The sequence below is a fragment of the Salpingoeca rosetta genome, assembly GCF_000188695.1.
Source record: "Salpingoeca rosetta unplaced genomic scaffold supercont1.28, whole genome shotgun sequence".
Taxonomy (NCBI): Eukaryota; class Choanoflagellata; order Craspedida; family Salpingoecidae; genus Salpingoeca; species Salpingoeca rosetta.
Window position 1 is genome coordinate 148,960 of NW_004754906.1, and position 13,524 is coordinate 162,483.

Consider the following 13,524-nt stretch of genomic DNA (forward strand, 5'->3'; position numbering starts at 1 on the left):
CACACACACACACAAGTTTCCACGCACATCCGCATGCAGGCACACACATTGACACGCACACAGATACACACACGCACACGCCATCGCCAGCAAGACTCACCCGTCAGCCCTGACGTCCCTGATAACAATTCCGCCAAACTGTAACGCCTTCTGCGCGGATGCACCACGCGCGTGTGCGTCCACATGTGTGATTGGCTCGCCGCCCTGCACAACAAGCCCAAGACGACGGCTGCTGTCGCTCTTGCTGATGTCGATGCGCAGAGTCCCCGTGTCTCCGTAGTCCGGCCACGCTGATGGGAGGAAGGGGGAAGGGGTTATGGTGTGTGAGTTGAGGTGATGGGTTGGGGTATTGAGTTGGGCATGAGGTGTTGTGCAGTGAGGGAAGAAGCGATGACGCTCATGGTGATGGTGCCGTGGTTCACGTTCCGTGAGAGGAAGCCGCACGCGAACACATGCCAACACATGCTAATACATGCTAATACGTGATAGAACATGCTCAGGGCCATCAGTCAACGCCATGCAGCACACTCAGCACCGCCACCATCGCCACGACCACGGTCAACACCTTGGTCGCCGCGCTGCGCCTTCTTCTGCTCCTCCTCCTCCTTTGCATGCTGTGCAATCAGGTGCTGCTTTGCCTGCAGCTCTTGTGTCGACACCAACGCGTTGAACACGGAAACATCAAACGGCTGGTATAACAGGGGCGGTGGCGGGGAGGAGTGAGTGATGGGGGAGAGTGTGGACCGCAGAGGAAAGACAATGGTATGAGTTCAAGGTATGAAGCAGAGGGAGAAGGATGGGAGTGCAAGTTGCCGCACAGCAGCCATCGCCCCCACAATCGGCAACCATTGTGTCACTTCACCATCGCCACCTAAAACACCATCAGCATCCCCACCACCACCACCACCACCACCACCACCACCACCACGGACCGCGACGGAAGCGAGCATGTGCAGACCTTGAGGAGCGGGCGAATGGTGGCGAGGACGCGGAAGTGGTGCGGGTCCGAGAGCTGTGCAAGGAGATATCGCGCCATGTCCTTCAACGGCAGTCGCCCATGCAGATACGAGCGCACCGCATTGGCAACCGGCTGCCCAACGTCTGCAAATGTGTGTGTGTGTTGGGGGGAGGGGGTTGTGTGGGTTGTTGGAGGGGTGTTGGGAGCGGTGTTTGGGTGTTTGCTGAGACACGCACACGCACACGCACGCACTAGCACTAGCACTAGCACACGCACACGCACACACAGTGTGAGTGCGTGCACACCTGCTCCGAGCACGTCGACAACAGCGGCTTCCATTGCCATCTTGGATGCGGCCCCGACGACAGGCGGCTGCGGCCGACCAGCAGCAGCGGTGGTGGTGGTGGTGGTGGTCGTGGTGGTAGTGGTGGTCGTGGTGAGGAGGAGCAGGAGGAGGAGGAGAATGAGGAGAATGAGGAGGAGGAGAATGAGAAGCAGAAGAAACAGGAATGCGCGCGGAAGCTCGTGTTGGACGAGGGGTGTGTGAATGAACGGGCACATCGCACCTCTGCGACGCGGTGTTTGTGCTTTGTTGCCTCCTGCTGTTCCCTCTCCACCTCTTCCGCCGGCACAAACTTGACGTCGTCCACACTGCAGAGAAGAGGCGAAGATGTGTGAGGCTGGTGGTGATGGTGGTGCTGTTCAAGCATGACCGACACTGTCATTCATGCGTCCATTGCCCTTCACGACATCACACTCCATGACACAACCACCTAACACGACCCCACGACACTAAAACACCACGGCACGGTACACCCACCGCTACACAATACACCCACCACGCTCTTCCCTCTCCTCTCTCCGTCACTGACTCGATGCGGTGTGTTGGGACGCGGCCACGATACTTGACGACCATTAACAGATCATCAGATCGCCGAATCAGATCAATGACTTCCTCGTGCCGAAACGCAGTCACGTCCTCGTCGTTGATGCTCAGGATCTGCAATGCAGCAGCAGCAGCAGCAGCAGCAGCAGCAGCGGTGGTGGTGGTGATGGTGATGGTGGTGGTGGTGGTGAGGGGGGGCGGAGGGACGGGAGTAGAAGGAGCAGCATTGATGAGGTGTGGGCAGGGTTGCGTCACAAATTGAACACCAGCCACCAGCACAAACATTAGAACGTGACTGCGACAATGTGTGACCACGTTCATGTGATGCAACGCACCTGGTGCCCCGGCATCAAGCCAGCGCTCTCCGCCTGGCCGTGGCGATCAACACCTGACACGCACGAGAAGGTGGTGATGATGAGAGGAAGAAGTACGAAGCCTGAAAAGGTGCACGCACACACACGCACACTCACACACACGCACACACACACACTCACACTCACACGCCCACGCACACGCACACTCACTCACTCACACTTACACACACACACACACGCTGTGGCTGGTCTTACTTGAGATGAAGACGGGCAGGTCAAAGTCGCTTCCGCCACGGATGCTGAATCCCAGCGGTCCTGTGCTTTTCTGCAGCAGAACGCGCCGCTCGCCCTCGTCCGTCGGCAGCGATGGCGAGGATCGACCACCCATCGGGGCGCCCAGGGACGTCGCGAGCGCCTGACCCTGTTGTGGTGGGAGGCGGACGTGGTCGTGGTCGTGGGTGGCGTGTGGGTGGAAGATGATGAGACAAACAATGTGTGTCTGTGTCTGTGTCTATATCTGTGAGTCTGTGTGTGTGCGTGTCTGTCTGTCTGTCTGTGTGTGTGTGTGTGTGTCTGTCTGTCTGTCTGTCTGTCTGTGTCTGTCTGTGTCTGTGTGTATCTAAGGTGGTACATATTGCACAGGACCACGGTCACACCACATTACTCAGCCAATCACCATGCAACCAGCATGTCCACAACAGCAACTGCGAGCCGCACCTTTCCGTCCACCCAATTGAATGTTGAGCGCGCCACGTATTTCGCTGGCACGTGGCCCGTGTACTGCGACCGTTATGACGTGACGTGACAAGCAACGATGATGATGGTCATCAGACATGCAGATGCGTAGCGGTGTTGTTGAAGACGTACGTCTACATGCATATGCTCGGGTGGCGTCATCACGACGATAGCGTCCCCACGCACACACGCACGTGCACACATACGCACGCACGCACACACACGCACACACGCACGCACACCCGCACGCACGCACACACATACGCACACACACACATACACACATACACACACCCAAACACACAAAGGGTCGCCTGTCTCACCCGCACGACGAGGCGAAGGATCGTTGTGGTCTTGATAATCTCCACTGCGCGCGCATGGGTAATGCCCTGGAACGAAATGCCGTTTGCAGAGAGGATTTCATCACCAATGCGAAGACCCGCGCGACCGGAAGGGGAATCCGCATCCACCGACGACACAAACACGCCCGTACCTGAAAAAAAAAAGGAGTTTGTGTGGCGCGAAAATGCACATGTGAACGTGAATGGGTGAATGTGGGTGCGTGTGTGCGTGTGTGTGTGTGTGTGTGTGTGTGTGTGTGTGTGTGTGTGTGTGTGTGTGTGTGTGTGTGTAATGAAATGTGTTTCAACGTATGCGCATCCGGGGAGTGTATCTGCCAGGTATTCCAAGGCAGTCCTCATGTACGCACGCTTGTTGCACGATACATGAAACGCAACCGCACAAACGCCGACCACACTGTCCACCCCACCCCCATTTCACTTCCTTACCCATATCGTATCCACCACGGATGTTCATGCCGAAACTCTCGTGTTGGTGGCGCTGGATGCTGAGCGGGCGGCTCACACCAAGCGACTGCACAGCAACGAAGACAGGTCAAAGTAACATGAGTTTACTGAGTGTACGTGCTGTGCTGCCTTGAAGGCACGGCGATGGAAGGATGTGCGCAACGGCCTCTCTTCTCTCACAACCCAAACCCAAGTTGCCCCCGCACCCCCCTCTTCCTCTGCAAAGCAAAGAGTGCATTAACTACCACCTCCACGCAGACACACGTACCTCCAGTTCTTGCTTTGAGATGGGGTGTGCCATGTGCTCGTAAGGTGCCATCTTGTCAAACGCCGAACGAAGCTGCAAGGTGTTCAACATAGCAGATCAGGGTAAATGTGTGTGAGAACGAAGAAAGAGGCGAGGGAACGGGGTGCGCTGAGGGGCCACATGTCAAGCGCACGGTATCGCACCGCAAAGTCATCTGGAATCAAGAAGCGCAGCGGCCGGAGCAAGTCGCGCTTCTGTGGTGTGTCGAGAACAATCTATCAAATTATACACACAGAGGCAATCGTGCAGCGGTGAGGGCGAAGCTGTGCACAATGGGAGAAGAGAACGGAACACGCGAGCAGCCCATGCACTGGTAAAGAAGCTGCTTGACGAACAAGCTACATGCACAAGCAAGCTAGCAAGCAAGCTAGCAAGCAAGCAGCTGTGCAGTCATGAACCCTACATTGAGCGTGGCCACGAGCCTAGGCACGGATTTTGAATGCTTAAACTCTGTCAGCGCATGCTGCAACTGGACCTTCTCATGGTCATTGAGATAGTGCTGGGCCTGTGCACGTGTGTGTGTGTGTGATGTGTGATGTGTGTGTGGTGTGTGTGATGTGTGTGTGAGGCAATCATGCGCTCGCAAGCAGGACAGTAACATCCAATGCCACTCAGAGAGAACAAGGAACCCCCACTTCCCTCAACACCGCACAACGCACACCACACACATCACACACCACACACACATCACACATCACACACCACACCACACACACACCACACACCACACACACACACCACACACCACACACCACGCACACGCACCATTTCCTGGAACTCAGCCACATGCTGTGACCGTGTTGGTGGGGACGCTTGCATCGTTGCAGTGTGCGTGAATGTGATGTGGCAAAGCAAGCAAGCAAGCACAACCAAGAAGAACAACAAGCAGCTGAAGCAGGCGTTGTTGGCGTTGTGCTGTTTGTATTGTTGGCTGGTGGTGTGTGACTGAATTCAGTCGGTGGGTGTTTGTGGAAGGTTTGTGAATACCGGTGCAAATTTTCTTGGGCGCTGACCACTGGATACGACGGAAGAAGAACAAGAGGAAGACTTCAAGCAAGCAAACAAAACCATGGACGCTGCTGCTGTTGTTGAAGCTGCTGGTGCGCACAAGCGCCCTGAGGATGCCAAGCACGTTGGTTATGGCACTGCCGGGTTCCGCACCAAGGCAGACATCCTGGACCACGTGCTGATGCGCGTTGGCGTCTTGGCGGCGCTTCGGTCCCGCTGCAAGGGCGGAGGTAAGGCTGACGTGTTCGTTTTGTTGTGTCTGTGTCTGTCTGTGTCTGTGTATCTGTGTGTGTCTGTGTCTGTGTCTGTGTCTGTGTGTGTGTCTGTCTGTGTCTGTCTGTCTGTCTGTGTCTGTCTGTGTCTGTCTGTCTGTGTGCCTGTGCCTGTGCAATTTAATTGCTTGTGATGTGCTTCTGCAAGACGCCAAGTCAACGACTTGCACATGGGCACTGACGTGCTGGTACGTTCGCTCCACCCTCTGCTTTCCCGTTCCCCACGCCTTAGCTGCCATCGGCCTGATGGTCACGGCATCCCACAACCCGGAGCCAGACAACGGCGCCAAGCTGGTGAGTGCACGCTCACTGTCACTCAATGCAAGAATTGGCGCATGAAGATCGCGCTTGGCCGCTGCACACGCTGATAAAACATGCAACCCTATTGTTTTATTTTGTGTCACGTATGGGTCTGGTGCAGGTGGATCCCATGGGTGAGATGCTGGAGGCGAGCTGGGAGGCATACGCGACCCGCCTCGCAAACTGCAAGGACGACGAGCTTGTCGGCGAGATCAACGTGCGGCCTGCGTTTATGTGTGTGTGTGTGCGTGTGTGTGTGTGGGTGTGGGTGTGTGTGTGGGTGTGGGTGTGGGTGTGGGTGTGTGTGTGTGTGTGTGTGTGTGTGTGTGTGTGTGTGTGTGTGTGTGTGTGTGTGTGTGTGTGTGTGTGTGTGTGTGGGTGTGTGTGGGTGTGTGTGTGTGTGTGTGTTTGTGTGTGGGTGTGGGTGTGGGTGGGTGTGTGTATCTGTGCGTGTGTGTTTGTGTTTGTGTTTGTGTGTCTGTGCGTGTGTGTGTCTGTCTGTCCATCTGTCTGTCTGTCTGTCTGTGTGTGTGTGTGTGTGTGTGTGTGTCTCTCTCTCTATGTCTCCCTCTATGTCTCCATGGTACACAAGTTTCTTTTGCGACAGCTCACGTGCTTTACGCGCTTCCACAACCACCAAAACACGCGCGCGCTTGTGCATGAGCAGACCATCATCTCGGAGTGCGGCATTGACATGCAGACCAAGGCCAAGGTTGTTCTCGGTCGCGACACGCGCGGCAGCGGCCTCAAGCTCTGCCAGGCCGCCCGTGACGGCTGCACGTAAGACCATGCCCGCATGCGCACATGTGCTTGTCCGTGTGTTGTGTGTGTGTGTGTGCATTTGTGTCTGTCTGTCTGTCCGTCTGTCTGTCAGTCTGTTGTGTGTCTGTCTGTGTCTGTGTGTACATCTGTGTGTTACCCTGTGTGCTTCTGTGAGAGCTGAACGCAAGCTGTGTTGGTTGGCTCGTTCCACCTCACGTCACCATTGCTTCTTGCAGCGCACTCGGTGCTGAGGTGGTGGATCTGGGCATCGTCACCACGCCACAAGTCCACTACGTCGTGCGGTGAGTGACCCGTGCCTGCAAGCACGCACGCCAATCACAACTCAGCTTCAGTCGCTGCTCATGCGTCAAGTGCACGCTTGTGTTGTCGCAAGCACATCTACACATCCGCACACCTACGCGCGCATTACATGCGTGTCTACACATCCGCACACACCCAAGCATCACCCACCTCACCCTTCACCACCTCCACCACCTCCACATGTCTGCTGCCTGCTGTCTGCTGTTCAGGTGCCTGAACGACGCCACATACGGCACGCCCACGGTTGCCGGGTATCAGGAGAAGCTCGCAGCAGCATTCAAGGCAATCTGGACCCTCGCAGGCCGCACCGACCTAATCAGCCTCAAGGTACAGATGCCTTTTGTGTGTGTGTGTGTGTGTGTGTGTGTCTATCTGTCTGTCTGTCTGTATGTATGTATGTCTGTGTGTGTGTGTATGTGTCTATCTGTCTGTCTGTCTGTCTGTCTGTCTGTGTGTGTGTGTATGTCTGTGTGTGTGTGTGTGTCTGTCTGTCTGCCTGCCTGCCTGTGTCTGTGTGTATCTGCGTGTGTATTTGTCCATTTACCCATTGAGCTTGATTCTTTGGTTGCTGCTCGAGCCATGCCCACTGGTGTGGGTGCTGTGACATGTCCACCTCACACCTGACCTCACCATTCACATGCATGTGTGTGCATGCATGCATGCAACAGCTTGACTGCGCCAACGGCGTTGGTGCTGTGCAGATGAAGGAGCTTCTGAAGCACCTCGACTCCATGCTCAAGGTGTGGCAAGGCAGCGGGGCGCACCACGCTGCCTCCATGCTCAAGGTGTGGCAAGGCAGCGGAGCGCACCACGCCGCATCAACCACCACATGACGCTCGTCACACCACAACACGTCAGCACCAACCACAGCCCACACCACACCACACACCACAGCACGTCACAGCACGTCATTTCCATCCCTCATGTCTCCTCGTTCCCACTGCTGCATATGGCCCCCTTTGTCTGTCAGGTTGAGATGTACAACGACGGCAGCGGGCAGCTCAACCACGAGGTGGGCTTGACGCGTGCATGCATTACTTGCGCTATGGACGTTGCATGCATCCGTGTGTTTATGTACATGTGTTGTTGTGTGGCCGCGTCGTGAATACATGTGTTCTGGTCATACACACATACACATCGCCTCAGCTCACCCCTCATCCCCCCACCCCCCCTTTCGTCGCAACGCTGCAGTGCGGTGCGGACTACGTGAAGGTGCAGCAGCATGCACCGGCCAATATGACGGCTGGCGCGGGCGACCGCTGCGTCACGTTTGATGGCGATGCCGACCGCGTGCTCTATTTCTTCACCAGGGATGGCACATTCTTCATGCTGGTGCGCACGTTCATGGAGGTGGCATGTGTGTTTTGTGTGTGTGTGTGTGTGTTTTGTGTGTGTGTGTGTGTGTGTGTGTGTGTGTGTGTGTGTGTGTGTGTGTGTGTGTGTGTGTGTTAATGTGGGCGCTGGTGCAACAGATGTGACTTCCTGTATTGGTGTGTCTGTCCATCTCTCCAAGTGTGCGCCCACTCATGCGTTCCCCGCCTCTTTTCTCTCCACCAGGACGGCGACCGCATCTCGTCGCTCGCTGCGCAGTTCATCCAGCAGTGCGCAACCGCCGCCGCCCTCGACCTCAACATCGGCGTCGTCCAGGTCGCACACATGCACACACGCGCGCGCGCACATGCACACACACATGCGCATCCACGTACACGTGTACATGCGCGCATAGACAATGTGGCTCAGCTCGAATTCGTATGCACACGCACACGCACACATTCACATTCACATTCACATTCACATTCACATTCACATTCACATTCACACGTGTATGTACTCTCCGCTCCACGTTGCAGACTGCGTATGCGAATGGCAACTCGACCAAGTTCCTGCAGACAAAGGCCGGTGTCCCCGTCGCATGCACAAAGACAGGTGCATGATGCAATGATGTCGTGATGCCTTCGTGATGGATAGTGTGTGTGTGTGGTGCATAACTCCTTTTCTCATCCACAACTGTGCTGTTATTACTCGACACACCATGGCATCCCATGCTACTGCGCACCAGGTGTGAAGCACCTGCACCACAAGGCCCTCGACTACGATGTCGGCGTCTACTTCGAGGCAAACGGACACGGAACCGTAAGCTGGCCATGGCAGCTTGTTTGTTCGTCTGTGTTCTGATGCTCTCTCGCATGCAGATCGTGTGTCTGTGTGTGTCGAAGTATCCATATGCCTGTGCGTGCGTACTTATCCGTATGCCTCTGTGTGTGCGTGTGCGTGTGTGTTTGCCAGGTTGTGTTCAGCGATGCTGCTCTGAAGAAGATCAACGAGCACGAAAGTGGAAGGTGCGCAGTTGGCCTTCCACGCGAGTGCAGACAACAGCTGACTGACTTTGCATTTGGCATGCGACCATGCTGCTTGATGAAAGGCGAATACGCAATCACGACCTCGCACTCACTCTGAAATGCGTGCGCTTGCATGTGCGTTTGTCTGCTTACATGTGTGTGTGTGTGTGTGTGTGTGTGTGTGTGCTTTCGTGTGTGCGGATGCGTGCAGTGAGGAGGGCAAGCGCGCGATTGCAATGCTCCGTGCAATGACGGAGCTCATCAACCAGGTGCAGTCGCCAACACGGGATCATGCAATGCTGCTGGTGATGGTGTTTATGTGGTGCTCAACACTCGCACATACAGGCACACATTCACATTGTGCTCGCGCGCATGCGCGTTCACACCCACGCACACATTCTCACGCATACACATTCATGTGCATTCGCACATATACGCTGACCGTTGGTCTGTCAATCCACTACTTGCATTCGCTTGAAGACTGTTGGCGATGCCATCTCAGACATGCTGATGGTGGAGGCCATTCTTCTGCTCCAGAACATGACTGTCGAAGACGTGAGTGCCGTCGTGGTGGAGGGTGTCGTGGCGCTGCTGTGTGCTTGCTCACGTGTGTGCATGTGTGTATGTGTACGTGTGTGTGTGTGTTATTGCTCGTTCGATGGCAATCGTACCAGACTGCTAATCTTTCACTCACTCAACACAACTGTGATGTGATGTTGTGTGTGTGTGTGTGTGTGTGTGTGTGTGTGTGTGTGTGTGTGTGTGTGTGTGTGTGTGTGTGTGTGCAGTGGGCCGCCATGTACGACGATCTTCCCAACCGCCAGCTGAAGGTCAAGGTGAGGTACACACGCGTGTATTTCCACACGCACAATATATCCTATGTGCGCCTGCAACAAGCACCTGCACACAACAACGTGCTGACACCTAAACTACTGTTGCTGTTGTTATCCTTGAAGATTGCTGACCGCTCCGTTGTCAAGACAACCAACGCAGGTGTGTACGTGTATGTGAGAGTGTGTGAGAGAGAGTATAAGTGCTTGTGTGTGAGTGTGTGTGTGTGTGTTTGTGCGTGAAAGTATGATTGCTTGTGTGTCATCTGCAATCCGAAACGCTTGCATGCGTTGCCACTCACAATGTCACCCGTTGTGCTTCACATGTGTGTGTGTGCAGAGCGGGAGTGCACGGCGCCGGCCGGTCTCCAATCCGCCATTGACGAACTCGTCAAGAAGTTCACGAGCGCGCGCAGCTTCGTCCGGTGTGTCTCTGTGTCTGTGTCTGCGTCTGTGTCTGTATCCATGTCTGTGTGTATGGAAGGCATCAAGAAATGCGTTGCCGAGTGACATTTGCTTGTGAATCAACGACCTTCCCTTCTCGCTTTGTATGTTCTTCTTCCACTCATCTTTGCTCACCCTCCACCATCTTCGGCACGCTCCCATGCCTCCTAACCGCCTTCTCCAACGCAGCCCGTCCGGCACAGAGGATGTTGTGCGCGTGTACGCCGAGGCAGAGACGCGCGTATGTTGTCGTCGCCACATGGCTTGTGCACGTGTCCACGAATCATCAACATCAACGCCACGGAACTCTTCATGCTCTTGACACTCCTGTCTCGCCTCACCCACCTCATTTCCCGCTCACCCATCTCGCCCATCTCACTCATCTCATCCTCACAATTGCCCTCCGACCCCCGCCTTCAACACGTTGTTCAGGAGCAAGCTGACACGCTGGCCTGGGCTGTTGCTGGCAAGGTGAGCCCTTTCCAGCATGCTGATACGGATGGTGCTTGTTGCAGTTGTGATTGCTGTCGTGTCTGCTCGCTCGCTCACTTTCATGTCCGCTGTCTGCTGTTTGCACCGTTATTCTCAGGTGTGGGACCTTGCAGGCGGCATTGGTGATCGCCCACATGCCCCATAAGCACACACGCACACGCACGCGCACACGCACACGCACACGCACACACACGCGCGCGCACACACGCACATGCACGCACACTCTTTCCCTTTTGTGTGGTGTCACTGATGTTACGTTCTCTTCAAGGCACGCACTGCTTGGGCGAGTGCACGTGATGTTGTGTCTGGTATTGAGTGTGGTGGTGAACATGCCGACAACGATGAACAGACACGACGGAACTGCAATGAATCCACCGAGGTCCATATGAGCAACACCAGACGTCGCGGAACGAGAAAGGGACAGGGAGGAGCGAATCCGATAACAGCGGATGAAACGAAAGCGACAGAAAAGGGAACAAACAAACCAACACTTGCAAGCACGACAACAACATCCTTCAAGCTATTCGCTCATTACCGCGCACACGCACAGAGAACACTCACTCTCTCACTCACACACAACTCACTCACTCATACACACACAACGCGCAACACACACACACACCATGCAACACACTCATTCACTCACTCGCCTACGCCCACGCGTCCTTCCGCCGGGAGTTAGGCGTCTGTCTCTGGGCGCACATCTGCCACCTCCGCGTACCCGCCACTGTCAGCAGACCGCATGTCCCCCGCCTGCATGTAGCCCTCCTCCCGCACATTCGCCACCTCCGCGTACCCGCCATCGCCCGGTGCCCCGTGTCTCACCTCTCCCACGTCCATGTACCCCGTGTCTCCACTCGTGGCGTTGCCTGCACGCACGTCACTGATCTCCGCATAGCCGCCATCCGCTGGGCCCGTGCTCCTTGCATCAGCAACGTCCATGTACCCGGTGTCCACTGTGCTCTCGCTCCGCACCTCTCCCACATCCATGTACCCCGTATCCACTGTACCACCGCTGGTGGTGTGGGATGCTGTTGCAGCTGTGTCTGCCACGTCCATGTACCCCGTGTCCACGCTGCCTGACGCCTTCCTGCTGCCTGGCGCCGTCTCGGGCGCATCGTCCATCTGCCGCATCGCCTTGATGTCCGCCAGCGAGATGTACGGGTCCTCCGGGTCGTCCAACGCAAGGTCCATGTTGTCGTAGTCTTCCCTGTCGTACCCGTCATCGTCGTCGTCGTCGTCGTCGCCGCCCTCAAATATGGTGTCGAGAGCGGTGCCGTCCTCCAATCGGCTCTTGAGCCCCGACGCCTCGTGCTCGAGCTCCTGCAGCATCGTCTCCAGATTCGCCTCTGCGTCCTGCTCGTCGTCGGCCTCGTCGCTCGACTCCACGCCCTCCAGCCCCTCCAGGCCCTCTGCTGCAGCGCCGATGAGGCGTGGCTGCCACACCGCATCTGGCGGGCACCTGAACGGCTCCCCCGACGACACAACCAGCACGTCGTCGTCGTTGACAAAGCCAATGTCCTTGATCTGGGTCCCATCTGGTGCGAAGACGGCGCCGACTGGGAAGCCCATAGCGTCCGAGGCAACGATGCGCAGCTTGTCAAAGCTGGTGGGCAGCTCGAGCACTTTCCCGCCGGCGCGCTTGCCGTTGGGGAACACGGTCACGCGATACATGATGTCCTCGTCTTGTGTTTTGGGGACTGCTGACCAGCGCCGCCGACCTTCCCACGACAGCGCAATCTCCTCCGCGGTGGTGACGGGCACACCCTTGGGCACAACGGAGCGGAGCGCCTGCAGCCATGCCTCCAGGTCCTCTTTGGTTTGTGCAAACACGTAGAGGGATTTGTTGGACGTGAAGACGCCGAAACACAGGTGCGGGTTTGCGCCAGAGTACCATGAGATCTTGCATCGGCCGCCTGGCGCCACCTGCGTGCACCGTGTCAGATCAAGGCGACCAGCCTAGTGGGTGGAAGTGGAGGTGGAGGTGGAGGTGGAGGAGAAGGTGGAGGGGAAGGTGGAGGAGAAGGTGGAGGAGAAGTGGGTGCGTGGGTGTGGGTGTGTTTGTGTGTGTGTGTGTGTGTGTGTGTGTGTGTTTGTGAGTGTTTGTGCGTGTGTGTGTTTGTGTGTGAGAGTATGTGATTAATGAATAGGCACAAGGCATGATCAAAGGAAGAAACAAGTCTCCACCACGCAAACACGCAAGCACAAATGCGCACATCAAACACGCACATAGAACACTTACCAACCCACAAACACGAACACACACACGAACACAAACACACACACACAGCACACAACAAACAACTCTTACCTCGTGTCTGTGTGAAGAGACGACAAAGTATCTTAATTGCTTGTCATCTGTAAGTTCAAAGTGTCTGCGCTTCCAGTTCTTCCGGATGTGCCCACGCTTGGTCAGAAACCCGCTGAACAGCAGCCTCGGCTCAGACATGGTGCTATGGTGTGGTGTAGGGTGTGGGGTGGAGTTCAGCGAGTGGTGTTTGCTTTGCGCTCTGCCAGCCAAAATGGACTGCGCCTGAATTCAGTGGTTATTGTGCTCGTGGAATCTTCGCCTCTGCCTGTGAGTGCCGCAAACTTTTTGAAATTGTGGCATTCACTTGTTCGGTTGTTCATCATCAGGCCTTCTTTCTAGGGCGCTGGCTGGTTGACTGACTGCATCCTTGCACCCGCACCCTCTCCTGCTGCACAGCAGATGGGAGCAAGGTGCAGCAGCGCACAGCACGCTCACGCTC

At 56.0% G+C, this 13,524-nt stretch overlaps 3 protein-coding genes across 3 annotated transcripts in view; 1 reads left to right on the forward strand and 2 right to left on the reverse strand.

The window, feature by feature from the left end:
• PTSG_09316 (uncharacterized protein) overlaps positions 1 to 4,978 on the reverse strand; it is a 5,968-nt gene extending 990 nt beyond the window's left edge. Inside the window, exons 1-15 of the mRNA XM_004989517.1 lie at positions 4,772 to 4,978; positions 4,410 to 4,511; positions 4,150 to 4,221; positions 3,968 to 4,039; positions 3,682 to 3,766; positions 3,217 to 3,386; positions 2,876 to 2,938; positions 2,414 to 2,579; positions 2,180 to 2,232; positions 1,831 to 1,958; positions 1,525 to 1,609; positions 1,264 to 1,330; positions 959 to 1,101; positions 566 to 689; positions 101 to 290 (exon numbers count right to left, since the gene is read on the reverse strand). Coding sequence (XP_004989574.1) covers positions 101 to 290; positions 566 to 689; positions 959 to 1,101; positions 1,264 to 1,330; positions 1,525 to 1,609; positions 1,831 to 1,958; positions 2,180 to 2,232; positions 2,414 to 2,579; positions 2,876 to 2,938; positions 3,217 to 3,386; positions 3,682 to 3,766; positions 3,968 to 4,039; positions 4,150 to 4,221; positions 4,410 to 4,511; positions 4,772 to 4,825 — 1,574 coding nt within the window. The 5' untranslated portion in view covers positions 4,826 to 4,978. The remainder of the gene's footprint in view (positions 1 to 100; positions 291 to 565; positions 690 to 958; positions 1,102 to 1,263; positions 1,331 to 1,524; positions 1,610 to 1,830; positions 1,959 to 2,179; positions 2,233 to 2,413; positions 2,580 to 2,875; positions 2,939 to 3,216; positions 3,387 to 3,681; positions 3,767 to 3,967; positions 4,040 to 4,149; positions 4,222 to 4,409; positions 4,512 to 4,771) is intronic.
• A 30-nt stretch (positions 4,979 to 5,008) lies between these two features.
• PTSG_09317 (phosphoglucomutase 3) lies at positions 5,009 to 11,061 on the forward strand. Its single transcript, XM_004989518.1, has 21 exons — positions 5,009 to 5,244; positions 5,519 to 5,580; positions 5,708 to 5,803; positions 6,254 to 6,366; positions 6,585 to 6,650; positions 6,879 to 6,996; positions 7,338 to 7,409; positions 7,640 to 7,681; positions 7,861 to 8,001; positions 8,227 to 8,316; positions 8,520 to 8,595; positions 8,729 to 8,802; positions 8,956 to 9,008; positions 9,220 to 9,277; positions 9,489 to 9,563; positions 9,797 to 9,844; positions 9,965 to 10,001; positions 10,179 to 10,263; positions 10,472 to 10,523; positions 10,715 to 10,753; positions 10,872 to 11,061. The coding sequence occupies exons 1-21, from the start codon at positions 5,076 to 5,078 to the stop codon at positions 10,917 to 10,919; spliced, it is 1,614 nt and encodes a 537-aa protein (XP_004989575.1). The 5' UTR covers positions 5,009 to 5,075; the 3' UTR covers positions 10,920 to 11,061.
• PTSG_09318 (uncharacterized protein) lies at positions 11,022 to 13,308 on the reverse strand. The gene is made up of 2 exons (XM_004989519.1): positions 13,086 to 13,308; positions 11,022 to 12,733 (listed from the first exon to the last, which is right to left on the reverse strand). The coding sequence occupies exons 1-2, from the start codon at positions 13,221 to 13,223 to the stop codon at positions 11,453 to 11,455; spliced, it is 1,419 nt and encodes a 472-aa protein (XP_004989576.1). The 5' UTR covers positions 13,224 to 13,308; the 3' UTR covers positions 11,022 to 11,452.
• Positions 13,309 to 13,524: the final 216 nt, after the last annotated feature.

What these genes read in the sequence shown, in the direction of transcription:
- PTSG_09317 (XM_004989518.1), top strand. Translation starts at nt 5,076, where the DNA reads ATGGACGCTGCTGCTGTTGTTGAAGCTGCTGGTGCGCACAAGCGCCCT. An exon ending in CGTCGCATGCACAAAGACAG is followed by an intron (nt 8,596 to 8,728) that starts GTGCATGATGCA and finishes ACTGCGCACCAG; the next exon opens with GTGTGAAGCACCTGCACCAC. An exon ending in TGACGGAGCTCATCAACCAG is followed by an intron (nt 9,278 to 9,488) that starts GTGCAGTCGCCA and finishes ATTCGCTTGAAG; the next exon opens with ACTGTTGGCGATGCCATCTC.
- PTSG_09318 (XM_004989519.1), bottom strand. Translation starts at nt 13,223, where the DNA reads ATGTCTGAGCCGAGGCTGCTGTTCAGCGGGTTTCTGACCAAGCGTGGG. An exon ending in TCTCTTCACACAGACACGAG is followed by an intron (nt 12,734 to 13,085) that starts GTAAGAGTTGTT and finishes TCCACCCACTAG; the next exon opens with GCTGGTCGCCTTGATCTGAC.